General features: G+C 41.3%; 1 protein-coding gene across 3 annotated transcripts in view; it reads left to right on the forward strand.

Annotated features, from left to right (window-relative positions):
- Nucleotides 1-26,791, forward strand: part of RASGRP1 (RAS guanyl releasing protein 1) — a 76,160-nt gene that overhangs the window by 38,914 nt on the left and 10,455 nt on the right. For 2 of the 3 annotated variants that reach the window (XM_032261201.1, XM_032261200.1), the window contains 12 exons: nt 5,426-5,488; nt 6,387-6,518; nt 8,465-8,618; nt 12,169-12,342; nt 13,421-13,537; nt 17,129-17,404; nt 19,207-19,287; nt 21,963-22,067; nt 22,913-23,022; nt 24,024-24,168; nt 25,144-25,180; nt 26,350-26,502. In XM_032261201.1, coding sequence (XP_032117092.1) covers nt 5,426-5,488; nt 6,387-6,518; nt 8,465-8,618; nt 12,169-12,342; nt 13,421-13,537; nt 17,129-17,404; nt 19,207-19,287; nt 21,963-22,067; nt 22,913-23,022; nt 24,024-24,168; nt 25,144-25,180; nt 26,350-26,502 — 1,547 coding nt within the window. The remainder of the gene's footprint in view (nt 1-5,425; nt 5,489-6,386; nt 6,519-8,464; nt 8,619-12,168; nt 12,343-13,420; nt 13,538-17,128; nt 17,405-19,206; nt 19,288-21,962; nt 22,068-22,912; nt 23,023-24,023; nt 24,169-25,143; nt 25,181-26,349; nt 26,503-26,791) is intronic. The other variant, XM_032261202.1, reaches the window with a different exon arrangement.

The following is a 26,791-nucleotide window of genomic DNA, read 5'->3' on the forward strand; positions in this document are numbered from 1 at the left end:
TACCACTGTTTCTACCATTCTTCTGTGCTGATGGTGACTTTCAGGTCTCATTTCTCTGACTTAAACCTTTCCTTTTTTTTTTTTTTTTGGAGATTGGTGTGGGGAGAGAGGGTCTGACTATATTGCCTGGTCTGGTCTCAAACTCCTGGCATCAATTGATCCTCCCACCTCAGCCTCCCAAAGTGCTGGCATTACAGGCATGAGCCACTGCGCCTAGCCATCTAACCTAAACTGTTTTTCTTAGGTTTATACCAGTTTGTCCTGTGGACACTTAAGGCTTTAATATGATCATTAACTCACTGTCCCCACCCCCAGCCACTACCTCATTAATTCTGCTTTGACACCGGTACAACCATGTTTTAGCTAACTAGGATACATTCTGAGAAGTACATCATAGGTCGATTTTGTCATTATGCAAACACCATAGAGTGTATTTCCACAAACCTAGACGGCATAGCCTGCCACACACCCAGGCTAGATGGTACGGCCCATTGCTCCTAGGCTACAAACCTGTACAGCAGGTTACTGTACTGCATACTGTAGGCAATCATAGCACCATGGTATGTATTTATGTATCTCAACATAGAAAAAGTACAGTAGGCCGGGCGCGGTGGCTCACGCCTGTAATCCCAGCACTTTGGGAGGCCGAGGTGGGTGGATCACGAGGTCAAGAGATCGAGACCATCCTGGTCAAAATGGTGAAACCCCGTCTCTACTAAAAATACAAAAAATTAGCGGGGCATGGTGGCGTGTGCCTGTAATCCCAGCTACTCAGGAGGCTGAGGCAGGAGAATTGCCTGAACCCAGGAGGCGGAGGTTGCGGTGAGCCGAGATTGCGCCATTGCACTCCAGCCTGGGTAACAAGAGTGAAACTCCGACTCAAAAAAAAAAAAAAAAAAGAAAAAGTACAGTAAAAATAATGGTTTAAAAAAGTAAAAAATGGCACACCTGTGTAGGGCACTTACCGTGAGTGGAGCCTGCAGGACTAGAAGTTGCTCTGGGTAGTCAGGGGTGAGTGGTGAGGGAATGTGATGGCATAGGACATTGCTGTACACACTGTAGACTTGATACACACTGTATACTTAGGCTGTTCTAAATTGATAAAAAGTATTTTTCTTTCTTCAGTAATAAATTAGCTTACTCTGGCTTTATTTTATAAACTTCTTAATTTTTAAAACTTTTTGACTACACAGTGTACAGCTCTGCAAAAATATTTTCTTTATATTCTATAAGCTTTTTTTTCTGTTTTAAAAATGTTTAATTTTTGTTTATTTTCTTTTTAAACTTTGTTGTTAAAATCTAAGACACAAATACCTACAGCAGCCTAGGCCTGTGTTGGGTCAGGATCATCAAGACATGACCTGGCATTAGGAATCTTTCAGCTTCACTGTCGTCTTATGGGACAACTGTCATGTATGTGGTCCATCACCGACCAGCATGTTATGCAGCACATGACTGTATTTTCATGTTCAACTTCAGTTAATAGTGTTAATATCTATTCTTGCCTAAACCAGTAACATCAGAAGCACTCTTGACTTCTCCCCTGCCTCTCACCTCCTACAGAGTCTGTCACCTGATCCCAGGGTTTCTACTTCAGAAATGAGTCTTGTCTGGTCTCTGCTCTCCATTCCCATGCCATGCCTTAGTTCATGGTCCTCTCCTGGACCACTGTCCCATGCCAGTCATTATATCTACATAGTTCCCTACCCTGCCTCGTGATAGCTGCCCTTGAAATTCTTTACTACAAGGCAAACTGGGCAGGCCATTGCTTCTGAGCCTCTGCAGACTACAGAGTTATTGTCAGCTCCTTGGCTTGCCAAGAAAAGGGCATCCTCAGTCTGTCCCCAGTGAGTTTTTCCTGCTTCATTCTGTAGCTCTCTGAGAAACCCTTTCCCCTCCACACTGAACTTCTCAACACACTGGATGTAACGGGGCCTCTTATAATTCCTGGCCTTGAAAGCCGTTCTCCCCTCTTTGGTTAGCAAACTCTTTCAAGATCCTTCTGGGAAGCTTTTCCTGACTTCTGCAGCCCTTCTCCTTTTTTAAAAATACTTCTAGTATTTTTAAATAGTATTCTTGATTGAAAATCTATTTAATTCCTTTGATTATAGTTTTGTATTGCTGAAGTCAAAGTGTGTTTCTCATATCTCCGGCCTGGATATAGTCTGCATTGAAAAACTCGCAGAAAATGTGAAGTGTTTTTATTCTGCTAGCTAAGTAAATATATCTACGTAAGCATCAGTCCTTAAGTTCTGCAATGTAATGCCTGTGTACTCTGGTCTCTGTAGATGACCGTCTCAGGTAAACTACAGAACCTTTGTGTCTAGCTGCTGTGATTTGAATTTGGATAATAATATAAAGGATTGCAGGGGTACTGAGAAATTGATTGCATTACAAGTTACTTAAAGATACAAATATATTTTTGTATTTTAAAAGTACATGTGCTCTATTGTAACTTACCTATTTGTGTGTCATCTCCCCAGCTAGAGTCTGTGTCTTTCAAGGGCAGGGAGCAAGGTTTGTTTATCTTTGTATCTAGAACTTAGCTTAGTGGCTGTTTCATGGTAGAACACAATAAATGTTGCATTACTATGGCTGCAACACATTGGGGTACTTTTTTATATTTACAAGAACTTTTATGTGTGATATCTGGGCTTTGCCCAGGTGAAGATGTAACCTGGGGTAGGGGAAAGGGATTCTGAGAGTATGACATAATACTCCTGTAATGGAAAGCCGGGTTAAACATTGAAGGCAAAATTATTTTCTTTCTTTACGCTTGGTTTCCCTGTTCTCTGACCTGGAAGTAATAGAATTTAAGCTCAGATGGTCTCCTGTTTGCCATTGTTAAAAGAAGGGAGGGATACATTTGAAAACATGCTTTGAATAGTTTAGATGCCTGAAAAGTACAGTCAGAACTATACTGGTACTTTGTAACCACAGTACTAGCTATGAAGAGAAGAAAAAGGTATGGGGTCTGAGGGTTCCAGCAAACACTGAAGTTTACCAAGATCAGCAGACGCCTCAGCCTCTTACTACTTAGCCTGCATGTGCTGGTGTTTGTTTCAGTTCCCAAATGAAGTGAGAAAGTGGGTGCCCTGCCTCCCTGTGGGGGCAGCCTTTGCCACCATGGCATAGGGGCTCTGAGGACCTCTGAATGGCATTCTGAATGGTCCCAAGGCTTAGCACGTATGTGTGGACTGCCTGGATTTACACCATTGATGCTGTGCCACATGCAGCCAACGTACAATGTCAGAATATACTTTTAAAGGGAAGGATAAGGAGCCACTGGGAGAAGGTGATTGATTTGATGTTGATTTGATGTATACTTAGCTTTAAAACAGAAGTGTGGTTTTTGTGCCTTCCCTTTTAAAATAAAAGAATAAAAATTTCAACAGGTAGAACAAATGATAAAAATATAAAATCTGAGAGGTGTTTATCTATGTGCCTTATGCCTGAATCTCTTTGCATCGAAGTGATGCATTGTCTTAGTGGCATGGCATAAAGAAACATAAAGCCCTCTCATTCTCACTTCTCCCTTTCCACCCAAAGAAAGGCAGGCAGAAAAACTGTCTACTTCCTGAAGTCTGCCAGTTGTCTGCCCTTATTTTTATGTCGATTACTTTGGTTGATATGTAGGGTTTTGTGGCTTTTTGTTTTGTTTTGGTGCTCTGATCGAAAGGACAGACTTTATAGGCAGTCAATGTGTTAAAATCTGATTTTTAAAACTAGAAGTCATTTTATTAAAATTACAAATTTTATAACCATAGTTCTTGTTTAGGGCTTCAAGATTAGCTTACAAATCTTACTGTTTCTGTAAGTGTAGCATGTTTCAGCAAACATTTTTAAGGGACCTTGAAAAATGTTTGGTTAATTTGAATAATGTTAATTAAATATTTCCAATGGTTTTAAACTACAATTCTGCATTTTATATCTTAATTTTTAAGTGCTTCAGAGACCTCACCGAATTCTAAATAGTTTTTTAATAACTCTAATAGATTAAATTTATAAACAGTGAAGCTAACATTATCTTGGATGTTCCAAAGCTATGCATAAACTTAAGGTTTCAATTTAAAACCACAAGTCTAAAGCACTTAGTTATATTGCAAATTGAAGTTTCAAGGCCATCATTCTAATGGGCTTTTAAACATTACAAGCATATACAATTTCAAAATGCACAAAATGATTCCTTCCTAACAAAAAAGATCAGTACTGTGATTTTTACTGTGTTTTACTTTTCTATATTTAACTCTAAATTTTCCAAAGGTTAAAATATATACACCCACAGAAGGAAGACCACTCCTGTCCCAGTTAATTAAGATTTTTGCTGGGTTGTTCACTGGATTCCTCTCACGAGCCCAGCTGGAATTCACTGAACCTTATGTTGGAGTCATTATCCACAGTTTTTAGAAGGAAAAGAAGGCATGACCTTTACAGGCACACAGCCCGCATTGCCTGATGCCACCGTCTGTTGATGGGAAACAGCAGGACCTACTCAGGCTTATCACTGGAGTTCTCATTTCTTTGACTCTTCAAATAAATGAATTATTTTTTTTCCATTTATCTTTAAAGACGTGAACTTGGTGAGATCTTGCTGTTCTTTCATATTCTTGGAATATTCAGAATGAAAAGGATCCTTGAGGTGATGTCCGGTTGTATTTTAGATTATTCATATGGTTTGTCCGACTTGCCATTCAATTTATGAGGTCAGTCTACTGACATCCTCTAGGTGGATATATTGTCACTTTCATATTATTGTTCTTCATTATCATGACATAGCCACATATATATTTCTTCCTCTTCTTATTCACTGCATGCATGTGTATCAGGTATGAGAAACATTTTAAAAGGTAAATGGGGCTGCTTTTTTTTTTTTTTCTGCTTCGTTTTTTCTTTATAGGGGCTGCTTTTTTAAAAAACTTCTTTCAGTTGGGCTTTTTGTCTTTTGGGCACAGGCAAGGGGTCATTTGCCCCATCTTCACTTTTTATAAGTCACTTGTCCTGGGACCTGTTTACATGATTAACTTTTTAAAAAAAATATGTATTTTATTGCATTTTAGGTTTTGGGGTACATGTGAAGAACATGCAGGATTGTTGCATAGGCACATACATGGCAATGTGCTTTGCTGCCTTCCTCCGCATTAGCAAACGATTAACTTCTTAGTTCTGCAATGCTGCTGGCTCCTTCCGTAAGCCAGGTCGACATGGGCTGGAGAGGAAATCACCGTCATCCCCCTTCTAGGTGATAATATGCATACAGCTCTACATATCAAGTTGGTTTTTGTGTTTTGGCCAGAAAGATAAAGCATCACATTTTCAGTTTTTAGAAAAAATATTTTGGGAGGTAGTTGCAGCAAATACTTGCAAAGATGAAAAGTCGTTTGTTTTCTGTAACAGAGGTCTCCATTTCCCTTAACCACAGCCCTACCTATAAGGATGCTTTGGCAAAGAATTCACCAGGACTTTGCCTGAAGATCTGCTATTTTGTAAGGTAATGTTTCCCTATGTGTTTCAAGACTTTGGGGAGCAAGGTGAAATGAAGGGTGAAGCAAGGGACTTTCCCTGCTTTTTTTTTCCCTGATGGCTGCAGAACACCTTTGGACAGACAGAAAAGGGTAGTCCTTAATACTGGAAATTCCTCAACACAACACAGCGAATTTTCTCTGGTGTACCTGAGCTTAATTATTTTCTACCAACCTTTTTTCAGTCTTTGGTATCAAATGACATAAAGGAGGGAATACAGAAATAATGAATGATCTCTTTGTTACTTTATTTTTATTCTTAATTATACAAGTAATGTAGCTCATTATAGAACACTTTTTAAAATGCAGAAAATAATATAACTATAATAATGATCATTCATGTCCAGTAACCCATTTTGGTGTATTTCCTTTGTCTTGTTTTCATGCCAATTTTTTGAGATGAAAATATATATAAGGCTTGATACCCAAAATTTTCACTTAACTTTATGGCATGAGAATCTTCTCTAGTCATTAAAGACTTTTTGTAAACATCATTTTTAATAGCCATGTAATGGTCTAATATAAAGCATAGCCTATGAATAGACTGCCTCATTTTGGACATTTGGTTTATCTATAGTTCTCTCCTTTATCATCATCTCTGACCCACATGATTGTGCCTGAATCTTTGTCATGCTCCTTTGATTATGATATGCCTTATCCATTTTATGTGGAGGGAAAGAAGATTTTCAATCGATGGGGTTTCTTCCCTCCCTGCTCCCACCCCAGCTCCTTCAATGTACTAATAGACAAATTAGACTTTGTCTTTTTCTGAGTTATCTTTGTGGCAGTAAATTCCTTTGGGGACCCACCAAATCGTGAGTCCTTGGTGTCAGTTTTGGATTGTGTTTTTTAATCCCCTCCTTGTAGGTATTGGATAACAGAATTCTGGGTCATGTTTAAAATGGATGCCAGCTTGACAGACACTATGGAGGAGTTTCAGGAACTGGTGAAAGCTAAGGGTGAGGAGTTACACTGCCACCTGATTGACACAACTCAAATGTGAGTGTCAAGGTTTTGACTTACCTTTCAAAACCACCTCCCTCCTGTAATATAATCCCAGCTGCTTGCTATGTTTCTGACCCCCCGCGGTGACTGCCATTCTCTTTCACCACTCTGAAAAGCCCCTCAACTAGGCAGGTTCAAATTGCCTCACCAAAGTGAAAGCTTGGCATTTAACAGAAAAGCAGAGGCGCCTCATGGTGATGAAGTGGTTGGTGACTTATATGCAAGAGCAGAAAAAGTCCCAGTCAGAAAGAAATCAGTCAGCAAGATATTGACTAAAATTAATCCAGATCATGAGAAACTGAAAGTGCAAATGACAGAACTCACGCTTAATGCCAGGAGGCACCCCTGAACTTGTAAATGGGGACGGGACTGCTAAAAAATGTATTCAGGAGAGGGCTTATAACATACATGAATGTCTGTAAAAGACACTTAGATTTCCAGAGCTGGATGGGATCCCAGGAATGTTTTAACTCATTCCTTGGAGTTCTTATTTATAAGACTGACCCATTCTGGGAAAATGAGTGCCTTTCCTAATTAGCGGGAGGGGAATCATGCATTCTGTATGCTAAGGTTTTCACAGTGTGGCGGCTTTATTTTTAAACAGTCTAAATCCCTAAGAAATAGAATTCTATAACTGATACATATATTCTAGAGATCATTTCATCCAACATCCTAATTTTTCTGACTGGGAAATTGAGGCTCAGCAAGAAGGTGACTCATCTGGGGTCCAGCTAGTTAAGCTGGTGACAGAGCAGTAGCTAGCCTCTGAGGCCCTGTGCATGGTGCACTATGGCCATGCAGGAATGACTTCAAGATCGCATTCCAGAGCCCCAAGTAAGTCTGTTTATCAGTTTGGATTCTCTCTACTTCCCTGCTTAGAATTACATAACTTGAAAGGTAAGAGATTATTCGAAGTAATAGTTTCTTCATTTTAAAGATGAAATTAAAGCCCAGGGCACTTCTCAACCCCAGGTCTCCTTGTCCCAGTATTTCCTAGCTGACTTTTCTTGGTGAAAATTTTCAACAGTATATTCTGTGGGAATTTTTAGTCTGTGAGATATCATTTGTCCAGATATAATTGAGGAATAATGGGTTAAACGTTACTTTTGCAGTGCTTTTTGGAGTGTGTAATATGCTCAGTGGCCAAAGAGGCTACAGAATTGATAGCACTTCCCAAGCTCATTGACCACAGCATGCTTTTATCAAGAGACAAGGTTCCCAGGAATACCACTTTGGAAAAGACAGGCAACCTGCTGTCTTTCAAAACGGCACTGCTTCCCTTTGCTTGTTTAGTGAAGGAAATTGAATAAGAAACACATGGATTGCTTACAAGAAAATACGGGGGCAGAGAAGACTCTAGGGTCAGCTAGGCTTCCTTGGTCATTTCAGTAGCTGAGGACATTTGAGGAAAATGACACAACTCTGCCAAAAGTGACCACATGTTTGTACAGGTGATTCCCTCTACCTTTACGACATCTTCTCTCTGTGGTTCTTTGAGCTTTCTTCCTGGCATGAAAACTGTCTCACTAACCTTGGGATTTCCAACCAGATAGAGTCCCTATCATTCACATGCAAATGAAGGAACACACAAGTGGAATGGAGGGAGCAGGCACACCAGAGGACACACAAAGCAGCCGGGACCAAAAGCAAGGAAACTGACCGATACCTCAGACTCTTTCCTTCCTACTGCCTTAAAGTAAAACTCATTTATCCTGTACCCCACTGTACATTTAAAAGGCTCATTGAAAGCTGGCAAGACCTCTTGGTTGCTGCCATGGAAAAAAGTGATAATGAGAAACTCTATGAATGCACTGTTTTGGTCAAGGAAAGTCAGCTAATGGCGTTTTGTATATTCTTGTGAGAAATGTTAATGGATTTACTGGCAAGAAGCAATTTATTCCTTTTCCCTGTTTTTTCCCTTTCACCTTTACCCACAAAAGCAATGCCCGTGACTGGTCCAGGAAACTTACTCAACGGATAAAATCAAACACCAGCAAGAAACGGAAAGTCTCCCTGCTCTTTGACCATCTGGAACCAGAAGAGCTGTCCGAGCATCTCACCTACCTTGAGTTCAAGTCCTTCCGAAGGATATCAGTATGTACCGAGGGGCAGGAGAAAAATTTCCCCTGGGATAGTTCTGAAAATAAGATGAGAATTCAACAGCCCATCCACTTCATAACCTTAGAGGCCTCCTCAGTATTGGCAGGCTTTCCTGCCAGACATCAGAGAGTCTGGAAAATCAGTACCATCTGAATTCCTTTGGTTGTGCCTCCTGTGCTTCTCCCATGACCCTTCCTCCGTGCCCACACCCCATACCATCCCTCCACTCACTCAAGCTACCATACTGTGGGGACACGACATGCACGCACACGCGTGCACACACAGACACACACTTCTCATACCCCTGATAATCATTAGGCTTCAAAAACTCTTTTTTAATTTTCCTCAAAAAAAAGGGGGAGGTGGGGGCGGTGGAGAGGATATGTCCTCTCAGAGTTTGAATTCATTCTAGGGTAAGCTTTGAATGGCTCTGGGAAATCCCAAAGTAAAGTAGATTCTACTGGCCTAGCCCAAAACATACCTAAATCCTTGAAGTGGTTCTGGCTCAGAAGTCACCATGATTCTAGAGGTAAGCTGTGCTGACCCAAACCTTACGATTGGGGCAACTGAGCAGAGGCAAAGGGAGAGAGATGTCAGTTGATTATCAGAGACAGAAAGAATACACAGGTGCAACCTATCCTCACTGCAGTCCTTGAAACTCCATATGTGATCCCAAAGAATATTAGTTCTATACAAGAACACTGGTCAACATGTCAGATGTCAACAGCCCCTCACTGGCCAATATGGTTTCCTGGGAAGTGAAACCCTTATTCCACTTAGCCCCCACCCCTACCAGCAAATACCGTCTTCACCTTTGTGCTAAAAATAGAGAACACCTAGTTTCTGGGGTCATTTATTAAAATGACTGGTATTCTCCTGGTGAGGGAATGGAGGCCCAGAGGGCTGACTTAAACAAGGTCAGCACAGCTGATCACAGTCACAGCTGGGGCTAGGACTACATGCCTCTCTTGGTCACTCAGCACCCATTTATTGAGTTCAGTTGTGTCTGGAAGGAGACCTGCAAATCGGGTCACAAAGGTTATTTCACATTTTCATTCATAATGCTGACATCCCTTCTGTTTTCACACAGCTGTTTGGCTAGTCAGCCAGGAAACTCCCAGCTTCCATTTGGAAATAACTTTTCCAAGCATTAACTCTCCAGTCTCTGTCCCCCTCAGTACCCCAGACCCACATTGAAAGGCTCCACCTGGGGAGTTCCCATTGGCAGTACCTGCCCAGTCACCGGGGCAGGACAGCAGTCAGAGCTAACAGCCACTGAAAAAAGCCATTTATCACACAGGAAATCTGAGCTCTGCAGGCGTCAAACTGGCAGGGCTGCTTGGTCAGGCCTGCAGGATGTCTGCTTGATGCCAGTGCTCACATCAGTGGAGGCAGAAGTGAAAAATCAGTGCAGAACAAGGAATCCCAGCCAGTGTCCCCAGGGGTTGAGCAGTGCTCTATTTGCAAGTGAAAACATCAGTTTCAACCTTCATTTATTTTGAACGGTATGGTCCCTTCATAGAAGACTATTTCAGGAAATTTTATTTGTTTGTTTTTCCTGTACAGTGCTAAACAGTTTTACCAAACACAAATTTTATCTTCAACATGAGGTTGGAGGGAAATTTATCTCTGCTGTGAATTGAAAGACATTTGATATTTTCTGTTTATTACAAAGCTTTGCGGGCAGTGAGGATGTTACCGGGATAATTCTTTAAAAAAAAAAAAGAAGTGGATTTAATGTTACATTTATAGTGGGAGGTGTATATTAAATATATTCATTGGAATATACTAATCGAATGAATGTGTTCAAAATACATGCATTCAATGAGTTGTGACTACTTTCTTTTAGAACCATTAAGATGTTTGCTTTATATGTCTGTCTTAATTTTGGTTCTACTCATAGGTTTTCCACCCATCAGCAGTCATAGCACAATCAAGTGGCTTAATTTGTGACTATTTTATTGGGTTGTGAATTCTCATCTGTATATTTACTACTTAGGCAGGACTAAGGTGTACTGTAGTAGCAACCCCCCATCCACCCACCTCCTGCACAGTCTCAGTGGCTTAACTAAGCAAAAGTTTATTTTTCACTCACACTGCGTGAGTGTGAGCAGAGGCTGATCAGAGTTCCCCAGGAACCCAGATCCAGGAGGCTTCATCTTGTCAGGAATTTCCATGATCTCTGCAGCATTGGGAAGGCAACATGGCAGATCATTCACTGGGTCTTACATGTTTCCCTCCAAAATTACATCATGTCTACTCAACATTCTTCTGGGTGATCTGTGTCATATGGTCACATCTTCTTTCAAAGGGAAGAGTTCAGAAGGGAAAAGTTGGAAATAATTGGGAAACAGCACCAAAGACTTCCATAGTAATGTTGAAGAAGAACAGACTGTGCCTCCCTCTTGATTATACAATTTGAGCAGAGGGATTCTTTGTGACAGGGACACAATAGCTACAAACATCACATAGACTAGATTTTTATAGACTGGTGGATTCCAGTACCAGGAGGCATTGCATCTCTCTCCCTTTCTTGTGGCTGATCTGTGGACCACCCTCTAGATCAGTGCTTTCTTAGAATCACCTAAAGTATTTGTTTAACACAGTGGTTTCTGGACCAAACCCAGACATTCTGATTACCTGAATCTGAATCTGGGGTTAGGCTTGGAGAGCTATATTTTAATATACCATTAGTTAGCATCAGAGCAGATGATCCAAAGTCAGAGCTGTTGACTCTGAGAAACACTGGTCTAGACCATCCAGAGTTGGAGAAAGATATTAAGTGTAATCTTTTATTTATTTTATTCCACCTTTACCAGACTCTTATTTTTGAGGGTAAGGACATGGTCTTAGTTTTATACATGCTGTTTCACTGTCAGCCATAGTCAATGCTATTGTCAAGTTGGGAAACCATGTCAGCAAACATACAGCTAACCAAGTTTCATGTGCTCCATTTGCTTCTGCTCAAGTTGGTGAGAAGAATGAAATACAAACAGGCTTGTATTGGCATGAGGTTCATAACTACTCCATTAGTACCACCTAACATATATGTAGGACTTTAAAAAGTTAAAGCTTCCACACTTTTTCTTCTTTGATCTTTATAACAATTCTACATCCTAGATAGGGCAGATTTTACAATCACATTTTTTAAGGTAAGAAAGCAGCTGGGGAGAGAGAGATTTGTTTTTGTGAGGGGAATTACCTTTTATTCCCTTAACTTTAGCAGCAAAACTGATCTTTATTCTGTACTGTATTCTTTAGAATTTAGAACAGTCAGTAACAAGATCTACTGAAATACAGTATTTGGATTAAGTAATGTGTCTACACATCCACTTATGCCTAATGACTTTCAATGTAGAGATCACGCTGTGGGTAGAAGAAGAAAGACTTCCCTCCCATCATTCTTGGCCAAGATCAGAAGAGGGCCAGGAGCTCCTCTGCCTCATTGTAGTTCCCAGTCATCAACTGAGACCTGACTTGCCCCTTAAATCTTCTGGAATACCAGAGTACAGTACTGATGTTTGTTTGTTTTCTTTTCCTGCAGTTTTCTGATTATCAGAATTACCTCGTAAACAGCTGTGTGAAAGAAAACCCCACGATGGAGCGATCTATTGCTCTGTGCAATGGCATCTCCCAGTGGGTACAACTGATGGTTCTTAGCCGCCCCACCCCGCAGCTCCGAGCGGAAGTCTTCATCAAGTTCATCCAGGTGGCTCAGGTGAATAACTAGTTTAAGACTTTTGGCTTGAGCTATGAGGTCAACTTTCTATCCACTTTTCCTCCAGCTTAGTCTATTAATTAGAGCGGTTTTTTCCCTTCTGAACCATGGCAGGGGGTGGGGTGGTTTATGTGCCTTCAACTAGATCTTGATATGGTGACTTGTCTATTCTTCCTTACAAGGAAAATGTGGAGGGGGGCCATATAGGCTATATCAGGGGTTAGGGTACAGTTGTAGATCTGTTTTGATCTTTTACATTTTTCAAAAGATGCTTACCAGCCTACATTATTTTTCCGAGTCTGGCCCAGATAGCAAAGGAAAGGGCAATTGTAAGATCTGCCAGAGCTGGACCAGCCTGGATTGTCTTAGGTCTTTGAGCCCATGCCATGCTGAATGGCTGCATTTAATGTTTGAAGGGCAGAGCTGAAGCATTTTATAGGAGGAAAACAGGTACTATGAACCCATATTTGAAGTTCCCCAGAGATTCTAGCTTCCCTGTCCCAGTTACTGTCCTACATATGTACTGGCATTGCATAGGAAAATAAGACGATGTCCTTACCCTCAAAAATAAAAGTCTGGTAAAGGTGGAATAAAATAAATAAAAGATTATACTTAATAATATCTTTCTCCAACTCTGGATGGTCTAGACGAGTGTTTCTCAGAGTCAACAGCTCTGACTTTGGATCATCTGCTCTGATGCTAACTAATGGTATATTAAAATATAGCTCTCCAAGCCTAACCCCAGATTCAGATTCAGGTAATCAGAATGTCTGGGTTTGGTCCAGAAACCACTGTGTTAAACAAATACTTTAGGTGATTCTAAGAAAGCACTGATCTAGAGGGTGGTCCACAGATCAGCCACAAGAAAGGGACAGAGATGTAATGCCTCCTAGTATTGGAATCCACCAATTTGAATTAAGCTGAAGGGAAGAAATGGACAAGAAATTGCAATGCCTCATAACTAGTCTTCAAGCAGTGGAAGGGAGACTCACGGCAAAGAGACGAGAGGCAGCCTCTAAGCTCTCCATGTAACTGACATGTACAGTGACTCTGCTGTCATCTGTCTTCTGTGTCACAGAAGCTCCACCAACTACAGAACTTCAATACACTGATGGCGGTGATAGGCGGGCTGTGTCACAGCTCAATCTCAAGGCTCAAGGAGACAAGTTCGCATGTCCCAAATGAAATCAATAAGGTCAGTGCTACTGTCTTCTCTGGGGCCCTTAGCAGCATTGTCAGAATGCATGCCAACATTTTCTACTTGGAGGGCAACCCAGAGAACATTTCCAAACCACACCATCCCTTGTCAACTGGGCTGTGGCAGGGAGGCAAACCTTAAGGGAACCCATAGGATGGGGAAGTCACATTTTTGAGAGTAACCATTTTGTCTGGCCTAAGACAGTGTCACTGCAAACATTCCTGCTGGACCAGTTGAAACAATGTGTGCCTCTTCCCATGTTCATAGGCCACTGAATATTCAGAGTTTAACACTGATTCCCCCACTCCAGCGATTTGCTCTAAAATGTGTTTTCAAAAGGAATAGTGGTTCAGTTGACCATAGGTCAGTTTGCCCATTGAGTATAGTTATATAGTGATATGTTAAAAACCTAGCTATCCAGAACCCTTGGAGAATGATAGTTGAATTTTACCAGATAATTGGATATGAGTACTTCACATACCATTTTGTAATATATAGTGTTTTATTAATATTTTTCTTAAATGTCCCGTGCATTTTCCTGCATTACTAGATTTTATAAAATATACTTTAATCTTTTATGACATAGGGCTGTTTTGCTTGTTTGGTCCTTTTTTTTTTTTTTTTTTTTAAATAGAAACAGGGTCTTGCTCTGTCACCCAGGCTGGAGCGCAGGCTGGCATGATCATAGCTCACTGCAGACTCAAAGTCCTGAGCTCAAGAGATCCTCTGACCTTAGCCTACCAAGTAGCTAGGACTACGGGTGCGCACCATCAAGCCCAGCTAGTTTTTAAAATTTTTTGTAGAGATGGGGGTCTCCTGTTGCCCAGGCTGGTCTCCAACTCTTGGCCTCAAGGGATCCTCCCACCTCAGCCTTCTAAAGTATTGGGATTACAGGCATGAGCCACTGAGCCCAGCTGGAGCTGTTATAAATATAAAACCACTGTGATATACTGAGGATATAAATGTATGGCATGGGCTAGATAATGACTTGTCTTTGAGCACTTTCATCTCATGTAAAGAGGACCTTACGATACTCAAGACCCGATTCTTCCAAATTGGCATGAAGAGTAACTCTCTTCTTAGGGAGAGATACTTCAGCTCATTGCCCCATCTGTTTTTCCCAGGTGTTCAGCTCCTTTTTGGGGAGTCTTTTATTATCTGTTATCACAATAGTGAGCCTCTAGAAAGGCCCCCCCACTTCCCAATGGTCTGATCAAAAGGGCATCATCTTTAATTCACTTTTCATTCCTTAACAGTTCTGCTGAAACCACGTGGAACAGTTGAAAAGACTGCCCACGTCTCAGAGGTGACAGAGAGAAACAGTCACAGGGATTAATAAGGCTTCCTGTCATTTAGCTTACAAGATAGAGCTTGCTCCTCTTAAGCCTGGGGTCCCCCATGGCAATGCTTCCTGTCAGTAGCTACTTGACCCTCAGGGTGGTCTGCATAGTGAATTAGTAAGTCCAGGCTTGAAGCAAAAGTCCCCAAGTTGTTTTCACCTTCTGAGGGGAATAAAAATCTATCATTTTTAGTGTTACTCTCTTGTTTTGTGAGCCCCTTCCATACCTAGGGCACCTGCACCATTGGTAGAGGTTTATGAGGAGGCTCTTTTGCCATGTCTCAGTGATTTGAAGAGGGCCGACTCCAAGAATTCCAAGTTATTCATTGTGGAGAAATGGTATTTTTTAGGCCACAATTTTATTAAAAGCTTGGGCAGTGTCTAAAAGGGGTATAGCAGTCCCCCCTTATCTGAGGTTTTGTCTTCTGTAGCTTGTTATCCAAGGTCAACTGCAGTCCAAAAAAAAAATTAAATGGAAAATCCCAGAAATAAACAATTCATAAGTTTTATTTTATTTATTTTTTGAGATGGAGTCTTACTCTGTCACCCAGGTTAGAGTGCAGTGGTGCGATCTCAGCCCAGTGCAACCTCCGCCTCCCAGGTTCAAGCGATTCTCCTGCCTCAACCTCCCAAGAAGCTGAGATTACAGACACATGCCACTACACCCAGTTAATTTTGTACTTTTTAGTAGAGATGGGATTCCACCATGTTAGCCAGGCTGGTCTTGCGCTCCCGACCTCAGGTGATCTGCCCCTCTTGGCCTCCCAAAGTGCTGGGATTACAGGCATGAGACATGTTTTAAAATGCATGTTGTGCTGAGTAGCATGATGAAATCTTAAGCCATGCCACTCCATCCTTTTGGGACTCCTTAGAATCAGTCACTAAGTAGCCATTTCTGTCATCAGATTGACCATCATGGTATTGCAGTGCTTGTGTGCAAGTAGCTCTTACTTTAATAATGGCCCCACATTGCAAGACTATGATGTTGGCAATTTGGGTATGCCAAAGAGAAGTCCTAAAGTGTTTCCTCTAAATTCTTAATAAGAAAAAAAATAATATGCTGAGGTTGCTAAGATCTAAGGTAAGAAGGAATTTCAGCTACAAAATTGTGAAAAAGAAGTTCATTCTAGTTTCTCTGTTGCACCTCAAACTGCAAAAGTTATGGCCACAGTGCATGATAAGTGCTTAGTTAAGATTAAAATTTGTGGGTTGAAAACATGCACATTTGTGGATAGAAAACATGAACAGAAATACGTTCCAGTTGACAGCAGTCGGGTTGTTACTACGCACAGTTTCAGGCATCAATTAGGTGTCTTGGACTGTATCCCCTGCAAGGATGAGAGGACTCCTTATGTTGTATGATAACATGATTGGCATACAGTCACTTCATGTCTTTGCTTCTGAGAAAGCTGGTTATCACTAATGGGGAATGGATTCCGTGAACTGCTTGCTGACTTGAATGACATGTGATTGAAAAAAAACCGGATCTGGCTGATCTCTTTTTGTGCTGGTGAGCAGCCATTCCCACTTCAGGGATGAAGCAAGGTGTAACCTCTAATGTCCTCTTTCTTGTCCTTTGCTCGGAATTATCTAGTCTATTCAGTCTTTTTAGTTCAAGGTTTTAGTCTGTGAATGGACCATCACTTGCTTTCTAGATATACATAGGCCCATTTTGAGAATCTTGAAAGGCCCACCAAGCACCTCATAGAGAATACCACACAATAGACTACTGAAGCTCTACTCTTTAAACGCATGCTTTTCCCCATGCCAGTGACGTAGTCAGCATTTCCTGACGTCGCATGTCAACTGCTAATCAATGCAGTGTCTCTGGAGGCATTCAGAAGACATCAGGGAAAAGAATCACATGGCTTGGGTCGACAGGAGTTAGAGGAATCGTTATTGTTCACTATATACTCTTAGAACTTTTTAGTTTTTATATCAGCTCCTTATTTTTGAAAGGAAAGAAATTTTAACATAAAAGTGATAAAACCCCCATTTACAATGTTTCAGTTATGGAATAGATTCAAGTAAAGCATATCTTGTGTTTGTAAATATATTCTGTGATATTTGACATAGCTGAGGTTTTAACTGGGGAGTCATAATCTGTACCTTTTACATGAATTACCCCCTGCTCAACAAATTCTGGATGGGATGAGATCATGACAGGGGAGGCAAATATGCAAGGAGGTCATTACAGACAATACACATTGCCCAGCGGTTACCTGTGATTGGTTTGTTTTGCTTCGTAGGTTCTTGGTGAGATGACTGAGCTGCTGTCCTCCTCTAGAAACTATGACAATTACCGGCGAGCCTATGGGGAGTGCACTGACTTCAAGATCCCCATCCTTGGTGTGCATCTCAAAGACCTCATCTCCCTGTACGAAGCCATGCCTGACTATCTGGAGGATGGGAAAGTGAATGTCCACAAGCTACTGGCCCTGTACAATCACATCAATGAATTAGTCCAGCTACAAGAAGTGGCCCCACCCTTGGAGGCCAACAAGGACTTGGTACACTTGCTGACGGTGAGGCTCACACTGGAGAACAATTACTAAGCACTTTCTGTGTGCCAATTGCCATTCTATACACCTGACCAAATATTAGCTGTTAATCCTCATAAAGGCTCTATGAGGCAGATACTATTATTATTGCCAACAGATAGCTAGGGATACTAAGGCATAAAGATGTAACTTGCCAGGAGACCACACATTAAGTAGCAGAGCCTTGATTCAGACCCAGGTGGGGGGACTCTAGAAGCGGTACCCTTCAGACTTCAAGGACTGTTTCACTACCCCTACTAAAGCAGTCCTAAGCTCTCTGGGAGGAGCAGATGGCAAATCAGGATACAAGACTTGGTAACAGATGGAGAGAATGTGCTCTCATAAAAAGGGCAGGCAGTAAGTAAAAAAACAAAAACACCCAGGGTTATTTGGTTCGTGGCTTGGATCTTTGTTCTTGGAGATATTCAAGAAAAGGGTAGTTGTCAGTGGTATTGGAGACCAGGATTTGCATCTTGAGCGTGGGGTAAGATCAGATGAACTCCCTTCCAGACGTGCGATTCTGTAGTTCACCAGCCTTATGACTATGGGCATATAATCCTCCAAGTTTCCTCTCCTCAGAGGGATCAGTCACTGGGATGACTTGTAACTTCTCTTCCAGTTCTAAAGTTACACAGTTTTTAACCTGCTGTTTCTGGAGAGTGGAATTATGATCATAACTTCTTTCTGCCTCACAGCAGGATTTTGATAGAGCCCTGGGTTTCACATCAGCTGGTTTGTGATCCTAGACCTTTCACTTAACAGCCAGGTGACCTTGGAAGGTCTGTGCTTCAGACATCATCATTTGTAAAAAGATGCACTGAATCTTAACATTATAAATCGTGTGATGAAAGCTGTGAACCTTCTTCCCAGAATAATGTACACAAGCCATATATTTTTAAATATGCATGTAATTTCAAGGAGTTCTGAACTCCTTGAAGCCTATGCATACACTTAAGATTATTCCTAAGACTTTTAAGACTTCTCTCCTAAAAGTTTATAGTTCTAAGATATATGAAACTCATGAACCTTATTTTATTTATTTATTTATTTATTTTTAGACAAGGTCTGGCTCTGACACCTAGCCTGAAGTGCAGTGGTGCAATCTCAGCTCACTGCACCCTCTGCCTTCCAGGACCAAGCCATCTTCCCACCTCAGCCTCCTGAGTAGCTGGGACCATAGGCGTGTGCCACCATGCCTGGCTAATTTTTGTATTTTTTGTAAAGACAGGGTTTTGCCATGTTGCCTAGAGTGGTCTCAAACTCATGAGCTCAAGCAGTCTACCTGCTTTGGCCTCCCAAAATGCTGGGAATATAGGTATGAGTCACTGTACACCCAGCCTCATTAACTCTTAATAACAATTAATATGTCTTACCATTTAAACTGGATTTTATTGCTGGACTCAAAATTTAATAGTCTCAGACCATACACATCATCCTACCAGATCATCTGTCTGCTTTGAGAGAGAACAATTGATGTACTGGTGATCTGTCCAAACAAAGCCTTTAGCCTAAGCTCTATATAGAGGCTTAGATTTAAATCATAGTTAAAAAGAGGGCATCCTAAGATATGTCCAAAATTTAAAAACATTTTAATGAGAAGGAATTAATGCTTGCCCTATTGTAATAGTGACTGTTATAACTGTTTTGTGAATTTTAAAAACAAACTTCTTAGATCCTAGAAGAGTAAACTACTGGCAAGGAGAACCAAGAAAGAAAGAAAGAAACATCAGCCCTGGGAGAGGCAAACAGCATCTTAGCAATGAACCCTGTTCTGCTTTGATCTGCAGTTATCCCTGGATCTTTACTACACTGAGGATGAAATCTATGAGCTTTCCTATGCCCGGGAACCAAGGAACCACAGAGCTCCAGTGAGTTTTTCATGTTAAGACTCCACATGTAACAGGTGCTTTACAAGTTTCTCCTCAAGTTCATTCATCTTCAGGAACAGACTTTTGGTTCTGTTTAAGTATACTCCTTTTCTTAAGTGCTCATCCTTATGCTAGGAACAGAGAAAGCTTTTCAACATATGTGTGAGGAATAGTTCCTGTCCATTAAAAAGCTATGATCTAGTTGAAGGGGTAAGCCTAATGTGTGACCAGTGAATAACTATGCCATCAGAGTGTCAGGTGTGGTGGAATCAGTCAGTGGTTTACAAAGTAGAGAAGGAAGATAGTATTGTGCTCCAGAATGACATCGCCCTCCCATTAAGAAGTGTCCCCACGTAAATTTCTTTTCTATGATTCATTGATAATGAGAGTAATACGCATATTAATCAGAAGCTAAAGTTTTGAAGATTTCCAGGTTGGTAGATACAAAGGCCCCATTTTCCTGTAATGTTCTGGGTGAAAAGAACAGTTTGCTGAGTATTTTGACCTCTTATGCTGAGAAGTCCTCACAGTAGTACAGTCCTGGCCCTGCCTGCCGTAGGAACTTCACAGGTTATCTGCCCTGTCTCTCCCACAGAAAGATCAATTTTCCAGCTTTCAATTGTAATGAAAGACGTCCACTGAAAATGTTTGGTAGATTCCATTTTCAGGTGTTAGAGGCATTTCAATGGAAAGGGTACCTTCTGCTTTTGAAAGATTTTAATTTGGGCTGAGTTTCAAATACAGTCATGCACTGCATAATGACATTTTGGTCAGTGATAGACCAAAATATGACAGTGGTCCCTTTTAAGATCATAATGGAGTAGAAAAATTACTGTTGCCTAGTGACAGAACAATTACACATTTTTTTTTTCTCCTAAGTAGAAAAAAGGTTACAATATTACATTGTAACATTGTAGTGAAACACATTACTCACTATGTCTGTGATTACAGTGGTGTAAACAAACCTGAGCTGTAAAAAGTCTAGGTCATACAATTATGTATAGTACGTAATACTTGATAATAAATGACTGGCTTATGCACTTACTTTACAATACTTTTCATCATTATTTTAGAGTGCATTCCTTCTACTTAAGAAAGTTAACTGTGAAATAGCCTCAGGCAAGTCCTTCAGAAAGTGACAGCTCTATGCCTGTTATTTCCCCTAAAGACCTTTCAATGGGACAAGATGTGGAGTGGAAGACAGTGATATTGATGATCTTGACTCTGTAGAGGCCTAGGCTAATGTATGTAATTGCTTGTACCTTAGTTTATAACCAAAAAAGTTTTCTAAAAATTAAACATTTTTAAAATAGAAAAAGGTTTATAGAATATGGCTATAAAGAAAGAAAATAGGCCGGGTGCGGTGGCTCATGCCTGTAATCCCAGCACTTTGGGAGGCCGAGGCGGGTGGATCACGAGGTCAAGAGATTGAGACCATCCTGGCCAACATGGCAAAACCCCGTCTATGCTAAAAGTACAAAAAATTAGCTGGGCATGGTGGTGCGTTCCTGTAGTCCCAGCTACTTGGGAGGCTGAGGCAGGAGAATTGCTTGAAACCGGAAAATGGAAGTTGCAGTGAGCCGGGATCACGCCACTGCACTCCAGCCTGGTGATAGAGCGAGACTCTGTCTCAAAAAAAAAAAAAAAAGTTAAGAAAGAAAATAACTTGTACAGCTATGCAATGTGTGTTTTAAACCAAGTGTTATTACAAGAGTAAAAGTTAAAAAAAAATTAAAAGCTAAAAAAAATTAAAAGCTTTTACAGTAAACTAAGGTAATTTATCACTGAAGAAAAGAATTTAATAAACTTAGTATGGCCTAAGCGTACAGTGTATATAAAGTGTATAGGAATATACAGTAATGTTAGGCTTTCACATCTACTCACCACTAATGACTCGCCAGAGTAATTTCTAATCTTGTAAGCTCTATTCGTGGTTAAGTGTCCTATACAAGTATACCATCTAAAAAAAATTCTATACCACATTTTTACCTTTTATATGCTAAGATAAACAAATACCATTATTACAATTGCCTACAGTATTGAGTACAGTATTGAGTACCTGCTGTACAGGTTTGTGGCCTAGGAGCAGCACGTTATACCATCTAGCCTAGGTGGATAGCAGGCTACACCACCTAGGTTTCTGTAAGTACACACTGTGGTGCTCACACAATGACAAAATCACCTAATGACACATTTCTCAGAACATAATCCAGTCATTAAGTGATGCATGACTGTATTTAGAAAAGTGCTTGTCCAGGCTTCAGATTATTTTTCTGTGTCTTCCTGCCTTTTAGCTCTGCATTTCCTTATTCACATTTCTACTACAGTGACTAGAGAATAGAGAGGAAACATAAATGATCCACTTTACTCTTTGTTGATAGCTCTGACAAAAGGTTTAATGGAGAGCGAATTGCAACTCAGGCAGATTGAGAATTTCAAATTATCTGTAGTTGCCGATAATGTATGTGAAGAGCACTTTAGAAACCATGAAGCACAATACCTTGTTAGCCAAAATTATTAGTAGTGATTTCAATTGCCTGTGGGTTTTCTGCTCCTTACCACTGAACATAATTGAAAATTGTCCATAAATGTAACTGTCAAGTAGTGGGTAAAGAAAGAGAGGTATATAATGTTGGAATGTAGTCATGAGGATTTTTCTGAATATTTCATTTTAGCCACTAACACCTTCAAAGCCACCAGTAGTAGTGGACTGGGCTTCTGGAGTATCTCCCAAACCTGATCCAAAGACCATTAGCAAACACGTCCAGAGGATGGTAGATGTAAGTACAGCTGTGTTTCAGCATGCAAAAGCAAGGCACTGCCTGGCTCAGTTTTGTACGTGGGGTAAAGGGAGAGGAGAGCATAATGATGGAAATGTAAAGGTAAGACACTTGAAAGGAAGCACTTACTTCTCTTACTGTGGCTTTAGAACAATTCAAAAGTTATTTTGACAACACACTTTGGCCTCATATGAAGGCAGTTGTGCCTCTTAAAAGACCTAGCAGAAGAGCATGTTTAAAGGTTGTCATTTGATTTAGGAGCAGAGAAGTATTGGGATATATTTGACTATAGTAAGGGTAATAAGGTAAACCTAAAACTGAAAAAGTTTGTACTGCTTGATTCAGTTCTCTGTGCTAATTGCTGAGGAACGGGTATATATTCTCATATGTCTGCATTTTCCTTGTGGGCAACTCCCATGTAAACAACAGAAAACTAAGAGCAGAGCAGTGAGAAACAGAAGGTTAAGAGTTGGGACAGTGTACTTCCAACTGGGCTGTTTACAGAAGTTTCTCAAAGAAGGGGAAACTGGAGCTGAGTGATGAAAAAAGGGCAAGAGTGAAGGGGGAACATCCCTCTGTGCAGTGAACTAGAAGTAGCCGATGTGATGGTATAATTGATGTGCTAATGACTGAAAGGACCTGGATACCCTCCAAAAGCTGGTACCAGCAAAGGCCTAAGATGTGACCGGCCACATCTTTGCCTCAGCGAAAGCAGGTTTCCCTATTCCTCTCATTCAGGCTGTTAAATGGCTTTTATCCAAAGGCCCCAGCTCTTTGTCATTTTACTAAAGGCAGAGAAGACCGGTTTCTCTTTAGTAATCACCCAAAACACTCCTTTTTCACAGTCTGTCTTCAAGAACTATGATCATGACCAGGATGGATACATTTCTCAGGAAGAATTTGAAAAGATTGCTGCGAGTTTTCCATTTTCCTTCTGTGTGATGGACAAAGACAGGTGAGGGTTTGTATACAGGAATATGTGGTTATGAGCCCACTGGTGAGAACAGGTTTATGGATATGTCACTAGAAGAATTTGAAAATTCAAAGGTGTTGCTGCTGTGATCACATAAAGAACCGACCATGAAATATGCATGCTTTTATTCAGGGCTGGGCATGGTGGCTCACGCCTGTAATCCCAGCACTTTGGGAGGCTGAGATGGGTGGGTCGCCTGAGCTCAGGAGTTTGAGACCAGCCTGGTCAACATGATGAAACCGTGTCTCTACTAAAAATACAAAAATTAGCTGGGTATAGTGGTGGATGCCTATAATCCCAGCTACTTGGGAAGCTGAGACAGGAGAATTGTTAGAACCCAGGAGGTGGAGGGTTGCAGTGAGCTGAGATCATACCACTGTGCCCCAGCCTGGGCCACAAGAGCGAAACCTGTCTCAAAAAAAAAAAAAAAAAAATCTGAATTGAATATTCCATAAATCTGCCACTTTAGAAACAGCCAACTCTAAATAAGAAAAAGGTTAGCCCACCTTCTTGCTTTATCATTACAGATTCTGGGAAACAACTAATACTTAATAATATTTGCATATTTACTTTTCGCAAGGTTAAATACTATCTTGGTTCTCTATAGGAAACCAATTGTATGGTTAGTGGATTCCAGTTGGGTGCTGTTTTAAGTCAGAAACTGTAGCATAAGACATTTCTCTCCCAATATATGTGTACATTTTACATTGTTTCTTTTGCAAGTCTTGTAGATAGTGGTCAAGTTAGTTAGGAAAACCTAGTTTGGCTGAAGAACAACTGTGGAAATGAGTAACGCTGCCTCACCTACTTATTATATGCCATCTTGTATCCTTGTTAAGAGTAGGGCTCATGGAAGTCATCATGAGGTAGCACATACCATATTACCACTGAAGATAAAAAGAAAGGTGAGTTTCTAAGGCTAGAAGCCACCCTTGCCCCATGCCCCTTAAACTCACATCCTTGCCTTGGTCATTTGCTGGCAGGGAAGGCCTCATCAGCAGGGACGAGATCACAGCCTACTTCATGCGAGCCAGTTCAATCTACTCCAAGCTAGGCCTGGGCTTTCCTCACAACTTCCAAGAGACCACCTACCTGAAGCCCACGTTTTGCGACAACTGTGCTGGATTTGTAAGTTGTTCGTAGGGTGCTTCAGGGTTGAATTTGGGGAAGGGTATGGGGCAGTTTAACTAAGACACAGTCCTTATAAACCCATCCCAGCTTAGAGCCCAAACAGACTCCTAGAATCACCTAGGGCTCAAGTGTGTGGTTTTTACCTGCACTCACTGTCTCTCATTTCTTCCTGATTTTTCTTTTCCATGTATGAGGCCTTAGATAAATGGTACAGAAATGCTAAATTAGGGATATACTTTTAATGTGTTAAATTCAAAGACATATGAGATACCTTCTATCTTTAGGAGATAACCTGGGCTGTGCCCCTCCTCTGTTCCGCCCCTGACCAATAGTTTCCCCCTAAACCCGGGTTCCTGATGCAAGGCTCTGTATCCTTCTCAGTTTGGAGTCCTGAGGAACCTGTTTGCCCTATGATTCATCAGTTCCTGGAGAATGTCTGGGTCATAAAGCTGCTAGTGAGGGCTAGGCGTGGTGGCTCATGCCTGTAATCCCAGCACTTTGGGAGGCTGAGGCGGGCAGATCACTTGAGACTCAGAGTTCGAGACCAGGTTGCCTAATATGGCAAAAACCCATCTCTACTAAAAATACAAAAAACATTAGCCAGGTGTGGTGGCACATGGCTGGTAGTCCCAGCTACTTGGAAGGCTGAGATGGGAGAACTGCTTGAACCCAGGAGGTGGAGGATGCAGTGAGCCAAGATTGCACCACTGCATTCCAGCCTGGGCACGACAGAGCAAGGCAATTTAAAAAAAAAAAAAAAAAAGCTGTATCTTCTGCATCTTGAGAAACTTTGATCAGCATAAACTTTTCTCATGTTTAGTTAAGGTCAGAAGGGACAAGACATGAGAGATAAATAAGGTTTTCATCCCACCTGAGCTAGAAAGTAGAATGAAGGAAAATAAGGCATGTCACTTTGTGCCCTCATATCAGATAATAAATGACATGTGGTACATTCTGTCTCTTGTTTTGTAGCTCTGGGGAGTGATCAAACAAGGATATCGATGTAAAGGTAAGACTCAGCATTGTTGACTGTTTTTTCTGGTGTATCAGTCCATTCTCACACTGCTATAGATAACTGCCTGACTGGGTAATTTATAAAGGAAAGAAGATGTTTAATTGACTCACAGTTCCACAGGGCTGGGGAGGCCTCAAGAAGCTTACAATCATGGCAGAAGGGAAAGCAAACACATCCTTCTTCACATGGTGGCAGGAAGGAGAAGTGCCGAGCAAAAGGGGGAAAAGCCCCCTATGAAGCCATCAGATCTCATGAGCACTCACTATCATGAGAACAGCAAGAGGGTAACAGCCCCCATGATTCAATTACCTCCTATCTGGTCCCTCCTATGACATGTGGGGATTATGGGCACTACAATTCAAGGTGAGGTTTGGATGGGGACACAGAACTAAACCATATCACCTGGTCTTGGAGTCCCTCCTCTAAAACATTTTTTACCCATAGTAGTTGTCCAGTTAGTCCACAGCTTCTCGGCAGAGTTCAGAGTCTCATCCCCAAAGTGGTTTCCCTAGAACGCCCCTTGTGAATGACCACCACACCAAAAACAATGTCTGGTTAGGAAGTTAGCCAGTTTCCCTTTATAAAATCCTCTTTCTGTCTTCGTTGGCCTAGAAACAGGGATGGCTGGTAGGAGATGGTGATCTCATATAGTCATGAAGGGTAGGTCCCCAGTGAAAAGGACAGAATCACTTCTGGAACAGAAGATAAATGATTACTTAAGGCCCTTGTCAGCCTTCCTTTATCAGTAGAGACCTCAGGACATAACTGTCCTTCCTTGTGACTAGGAAGATTCAGGAGTGTAAGAGAGGCGACCCTTTACTGCAAGGAAGAAAATAAGACCTAACAGCCGATCATTTCTGGAGGGTTTCACTAGAGTAGGCAGAATGTGTGGGATACCAGGACACCATGTCTTCCCTCCAAGATATCAGGATGCTGCTTCTGATGCTGAGACTCACCGATAAGGGCTACATCTAGAGTGTGAGCTCTGGGCTTCACCAAGTGAGAAGAATGCTAGGTTCATTAGGAATGTTAAGTGTCTTAGCTCCAGAAGATAGAACAGACAGGTGTCACAAGAGAGCACTGCATGAATTTGGTTGTAAGACACACTGGGGAAGAGAGAAAGTGAAAGAAAGATTTCTTGACCCAGGATGTCTTATCCACAGACTGCGGGATGAACTGCCACAAACAGTGCAAAGATCTAGTTGTGTTTGAGTGCAAGAAGCGGGCCAAGAACCCAGTAGCTCCCACAGAGAACACCACCTCCGTGGGGCCCTTGTCCAACCTTTGCTCACTGGGAGCCAAAGATCTGCTCCATGGTAAGTAGGCACTGGGAACATTCATCTTGGAAAGTAAAGTAGGAAGGGAAAAGTTTTAGAGGAGGAAAGATGACTTCATGACTCTATGTTTGAGTTTCAATTTAACCTGAACAGCTAGGCCAGGGCTGAACCCTCCCACAGCTTTGGATTTTAGCTCCATGCCTATGTCTCAGACTTAAGAAGGTGTGAGAATAGCAGAGTCCAGTTAGGCATAAAAACCAGCAGGTACTTATTGAGCACCTACACCAAGCATAGATGCTGACTTCAGGCCAACATAGTGCCTCAAGTT

This window comes from Sapajus apella, unplaced genomic scaffold (assembly GCF_009761245.1).
Source record: "Sapajus apella isolate SASKATOON/1434 unplaced genomic scaffold, GSC_monkey_1.0 scaffold122, whole genome shotgun sequence".
In the NCBI taxonomy this organism is placed as follows: domain Eukaryota; kingdom Metazoa; phylum Chordata; class Mammalia; order Primates; family Cebidae; genus Sapajus; species Sapajus apella.